Source organism: Primulina huaijiensis, chromosome 8, assembly GCF_012295235.1.
Source record: "Primulina huaijiensis isolate GDHJ02 chromosome 8, ASM1229523v2, whole genome shotgun sequence".
Taxonomy (NCBI): Eukaryota; Viridiplantae; Streptophyta; class Magnoliopsida; order Lamiales; family Gesneriaceae; genus Primulina; species Primulina huaijiensis.
The window spans coordinates 18,715,232-18,720,838 of record NC_133313.1 but is presented as its reverse complement, the minus strand read 5'-3'; the positions used below and the strand labels follow the sequence as shown (position 1 = coordinate 18,720,838).

Here is a 5,607-nt window from a genome sequence, read left to right as displayed (position 1 = left end):
GAACTTCTTTTCGAACCAAATCCGAACCAAAAATTTAAAACTTTCGAGCTTCGAATCGAGATCGAACTAGAATAACTTAATTTGAGCCGAATTTGAACTTTTAAATTTTTATTAATATTTGATTCGATTCGATCGTTTACACTCATGTATACAACCCAAATGTTGTGAATTTAAGTAGTGATTTTATTTTACTAAATACTAAATAGCGTTAACTTTTTAAAATATTTTGGATTTTATTTAATTAAAAATAGTTATGTATAAAAGAACGAAAAATAATTAAAGTTACATATTATCAATTTATTCTTGCGATTTATACTTTAAACAAATTTTAAATGCAACATTGAAAGTAAAAAGAATTTATTATATTAATTTTTTTACTCAATAATATAATATAGTGAAAATAGTTTTGTTAGTTTGTCGATAGGTTTAAACTGGTCTTGTTTTTTTCATCCACTCGATATATATATATATATATCATAATCATTTATTTATATGAATGATTATGATTTATTAAGATAACAAATATATAATATATATAGATAAAAACATTTATCATTTAAATTTAGTCAGATTAATAATAAATAGTAATTACTAGTTTATTAAAATAAATATAGAAAACGTTTCGAGTTTTGTAGCCATACTCCCACTTCATGTTCCCAAAGAGTTGTACCTCTCTTCTTCCTCTTTCTCTTCCCACGCTCTAAATACTGCTTCCAATTTTCAAGAAAATGCTCGGTATTCCTCAATTCTTTACTCCATTCATAATGTGATGATGCATTCACGATGCGTGTTTATTTCAACGTTTCTAGTCAAGTTTTTGTGTTGAAGCCTTTAGCCAGTGTTCGTGTCTGTTGATCGCTTCGCCAAGTGTTCATCAGCGAAAATGGAGTCTAGCCTTCTGTTGCAGTGTCTTTTCCTCGTTTGTCAACTATGTTTCTTGGGTTCTAATGCTGTTTATGGGCAGAAACTTGGAATCCCTGATATAAGTAATCTGTTTTCTTTCAAGAATTCTCTTGAAAACAAGGAAATTCTTGATTCTTGGTCTCCGTATTCGTCTCACTGTAACTGGACTGGTGTGTCATGCGATAGAGATCGTGTTGTTTCTCTTGTTCTGTCGTCTAAATCCCTCAGGGGTCCGTTATCGCCTTCAATTTTCTTTCTTGCGAACTTAGTTGTTCTTGACCTGTCTGGAAATGAGTTGCATGGTGAAGTTTCTCCCAAAATTGGTTTTCTGCGGATGCTTGAAGTCTTGGACTTGGGAAATAATCAATTCAGTGGGCATTTACCGGTTCAGCTCGGGGAGTTGAACCGTCTGCGGAAACTCGGACTTGGGCCCAACAGCTTCGCCGGAAAAATTCCACCAGAGATTGGGAATTTGGTAAAACTCAGCTTTCTCGACCTCTCCGGCAATGCACTCGTGGGGGACATCCCACCTCAGCTCGGAAATCTGACTCAGCTTCAGATTTTGGCTCTTGGAAACAATATACTCACTGGTTCTCTGCCTGCTAATCTCTTCACGAAGCTTGGATCTTTATCTTCGTTTGATGTTTCTAACAACTCTCTTTATGGTATACTTCCGCCTGAGATTGGAGAACTCACCTCTCTCACTGAGCTGTACCTTGGAGAGAACCACTTTTCCGGAGAATTTCCTTTGGAGATCGGCCTATTAACCCGTCTTGAGATTTTCTCGGCCCCTTCTTGTCTCTTCAACGGCCCGTTGCCTGAAACGTTCTCAAAGCTGAAATCTTTGAGCAAGGTTGACCTGTCTAACAACCCATTGAAGTGTTCACTCCCGAAATCTATAGGAGAGCTACAGAACTTGAGTGTGTTGAACCTTGTTTACGCTGAGCTAAACGGTAGTGTTCCATCTGAACTTGGGAGTTGCAAAAACTTGAAATCTTTGCTGCTTTCATTTAATTCCCTTTCCGGGATGTTACCGGAGGAGCTTTCAGAGTTATCGCTTATCTCCTTTTCTGCTGAAAAGAACCAGCTTTCAGGTACATTACCTTCCTGGCTTGGAAAATGGGGTATTGTCGATTCAATATTGCTTTCAGATAATAAATTTTCTGGGAGAATTCCAGCTGAGATTGGGAATTGTTCCATGCTGACCCACATTAGCTTGGGTAGTAATATGTTGACAGGTGAGATTCCTAAAGAAATATGTAATCCCGTTTTGCTTTCTGAGATCGAGCTTGACCACAATTTTCTCACTGGTAGTATTGAGGAAACTTTTGCGAAATGTAGTAATTTGACGGAGTTGGTGTTGCTGGATAATCAGATTCATGGTGGCATACCTGATTATCTTTCGAAGCTCCCTCAGTTGATGGTGCTTGAACTGGATTCTAATAACCTGACAGGTACAATTCCTGCAAGTATTTGGAATTCTGTGAATTTGATTGAGTTTTCTGCTGCAAATAATCAGTTAGAGGGCGCACTTCCAGCAGAGATTGGCAATGCTGCATTGTTGCGAAATCTGGTTCTCTCGAATAATCGTCTAACTGGCACCATTCCTAAGGAGATCGGAAATCTGAGTGTCCTGACTATGTTATATTTGGATTCTAATAATTTTGTGGGGAGTATACCTTTTGAGCTTGGAAAATGCGCTACACTGGCAACATTGGTTTTGGGAAACAATAGTCTTAATGGTTCCGTTCCTGATGAAATTACTGATTTGCCTCTGCTACAATACCTTGTTCTTTCTCATAATGATATCTCCGGGAGCATTCCTTCCAAAGTTTCGAAATATTTTCATCCAGCATCTGTTATTCCCGACTCAACTTATGTACAGCATAGAGGAGTCTATGATCTTTCATACAACAGATTGAGTGGTTCAATCCCGAGTGAATTAGGGAGCTGTGTCCTTTTGGTTGATCTCTTACTCAGCAACAACAGGCTTTCTGGTGAGATTCCGAGGTCCTTAGCACAATTATCGAATCTCACGAGCTTAGATTTGTCTGGTAACTTGCTTGGGGGTAGTATTCCTCGTGAATTTGGTGATTTGGTTAAGCTTCAAGGTTTGTATCTTGGAAATAATCAGCTTACAGGTTCGATTCCTGAAAGCCTTGGGCTGTTAATTGACTTGGTGAAACTTAATTTTACTACTAATATGTTACAAGGTCAGATTCCAACTAGTTTTGGCGATATGAACGGGCTTACACATTTGGACTTGAGCTCTAACATGCTTACTGGTGAAATACCTGCCTCTTTGTCAAAAATGGTGAATCTTGTGGGGCTTTATGCTCAACAGAATAGGCTTTCAGGTAATTTGGATGATCTTTTCAAGAACTCGGTGCTGTGGAGAGTTGAGATTCTGAATTTGAGTAGCAATGCTTTGAGTGGGGATTTGCCACGGTCAATAGGCAACATGACATATTTGACTACCTTGGATCTTCATGGAAATGGTTTTACAGGGAAATTTCCGAGTGAATTTGGGAATCTTGCTGAACTTCAGTATTTGGATGTCTCACAGAATAATCTAAGTGGCCAAATACCAGAAGATGTTTGTGGGATAGCAAGTTTGTTCTTCTTCAATTTGGCTGAAAACCAGTTTGAGGGTCCGATCCCAAGAAATGGGTTATGTATCAATTTTACCAAAGCTTCCCTGGCTGGAAACAAGGATCTGTGTGGTGGAATAGTAGGCTTACAATGCCCTTTAAAGAACTTTGGCAGAAAGTTTCCTCTGATGAATGAATGGGGGTTAGCTTCCGTTGTGGTTGGAACGATCTTAATGTCTCTTTCAGTTATCATTGTGCTGAAAATTGTCCTTAACCGAACGAGCAAGAATAATCTTGAGGACATGGGTGACAGCAAGATGAACAGTTCAGATGATCCGAATCTCTATTTCTTGAGCAGCGGCAGCAAATCTAAAGAGCCACTAAGCATCAACATTGCCATGTTCGAGCAACCTCTTTTGAAACTGACCCTAGTTGACATTCTTAAAGCCACCGACAACTTTTGCAAGACAAATATAATCGGAGATGGTGGATTTGGTACCGTCTATAAAGCCACTTTAGCCAGTGGTAAAACCGTTGCGGTTAAGAAACTGAGTCAAGCCAAAGCACAGGGTCAAAGGGAGTTTTTAGCCGAGATGGAAACGCTGGGCAAGGTGAAACATCGAAATCTTGTTCCCTTACTAGGATACTGCTCATATGGGGAGGAGAAAGTGCTGGTTTACGAGTATATGGTCAATGGAAGCTTGGATAATTGGTTAAGAGACCCAATAGTAACGCTCAAAGTCCTGGATTGGACCAAACGATTCAAGATAGCTGTAGGATCTGCCCGAGGCCTTGCTTTTCTCCACCATGGTTTTATTCCACACATCATACACCGCGACATCAAGGCTAGCAATATCCTTCTTAACGAAGATTTTGAACCAAAAGTTGCTGATTTCGGCCTAGCACGACTGATCAGCGCCTGTGAAACACATGTTAGCACAGATATCGCAGGCACTTTCGGATACATTCCGCCTGAATATGGTCAAAGCTGGAAGGCGACAACGAGGGGAGATGTTTATAGCTATGGTGTGATCCTACTCGAGCTTATAACCGGGAAGGAGCCTACAGGACCCGATTTTAAAGATGTTGAAGGGGGGAACTTGGTTGGATGGGTGATCCAGAAGACGAAGAATCGTGAGGCGGTGGATGTGCTCGACCCGATGATTCTTGATGCTGATTCTAAGCAGATGATGCTACAGACACTGCAGATCGCTGTTGTTTGTTTGTCTGAAAACCCTGCCAATAGGCCTACTATGCTGCAAGTGTTGAAGTTCTTGAAAGGTATCAAAGATGTGTAGAATTCTCAGTTTCACATTGGTATTTAAATAAAAATTATTATAAAATATTAAGTGTTATCAGATGAAGGTGGAGGAGTAGATTCAATTTGCTTTTTGAATTTGTGCAAATATCTTTATGAATTAGAATATTCTATTATATATTGTGATTTTAGTTACTTAGGCTACTTCATCAAAATTATCTTTGGTCTTTGGTTGCTTAAAATTTAAAATTAAGTATTTATTTTTTTATTTGAACAAGTTTACCCGCCATTCTAGTTTGTGGATTAAAAAAAAGATAGGACAAAATTTTGTGTCATAAAATAACGACAAATTTCAGAAAAATACCTAAATCAATGTTTCAATTAAAATTCAGTACCTAGCCATAATTTTTTAGGATTCAGTACCTGACATATCCATACTTTTAGTTTTGAATCCTCATAAAACAAAATTTACTTTTTTACCCTTTATTATTTAAATAAATATATTATTTTATCCACAAAAATTATATCTCTCTTCTCCATTTAAATATAATTTTAAAAAAATATTGTTTGTCAATTATCATGCAATAAAAGTAAATACTTATTTTGACATATAAAGTACCTATTATGGGGTTTCAGATACTTGATTTCGCTCTTTGAATACTCCAAGTGTGTAAGAAAATACTGGATCGTCGAGCTATCACAATAAATTCAATAATTATTGGTCTTTTCATTGAAAATGCATTAAGATGACTTATTTATGTCATCTAATTTTTGAAAAAACACAGTTTCTCACTCATTGTTGAATTAGAAAAAATACTTATTTTGATCGATAAAATACCTATGTTGGGGTTCGAA

At 37.6% G+C, this 5,607-nt stretch overlaps 1 protein-coding gene across 1 annotated transcript; it reads left to right on the top strand.

The window, feature by feature from the left end:
* Positions 1-630: 630 nt before the first annotated feature.
* Positions 631-4,930, top strand: LOC140982824 (uncharacterized). Its single transcript, XM_073449561.1, has one exon. The coding sequence runs from the start codon at positions 884-886 to the stop codon at positions 4,790-4,792; it is 3,909 nt and encodes a 1,302-aa protein (XP_073305662.1). The 5' UTR covers positions 631-883; the 3' UTR covers positions 4,793-4,930.
* Positions 4,931-5,607: the final 677 nt, after the last annotated feature.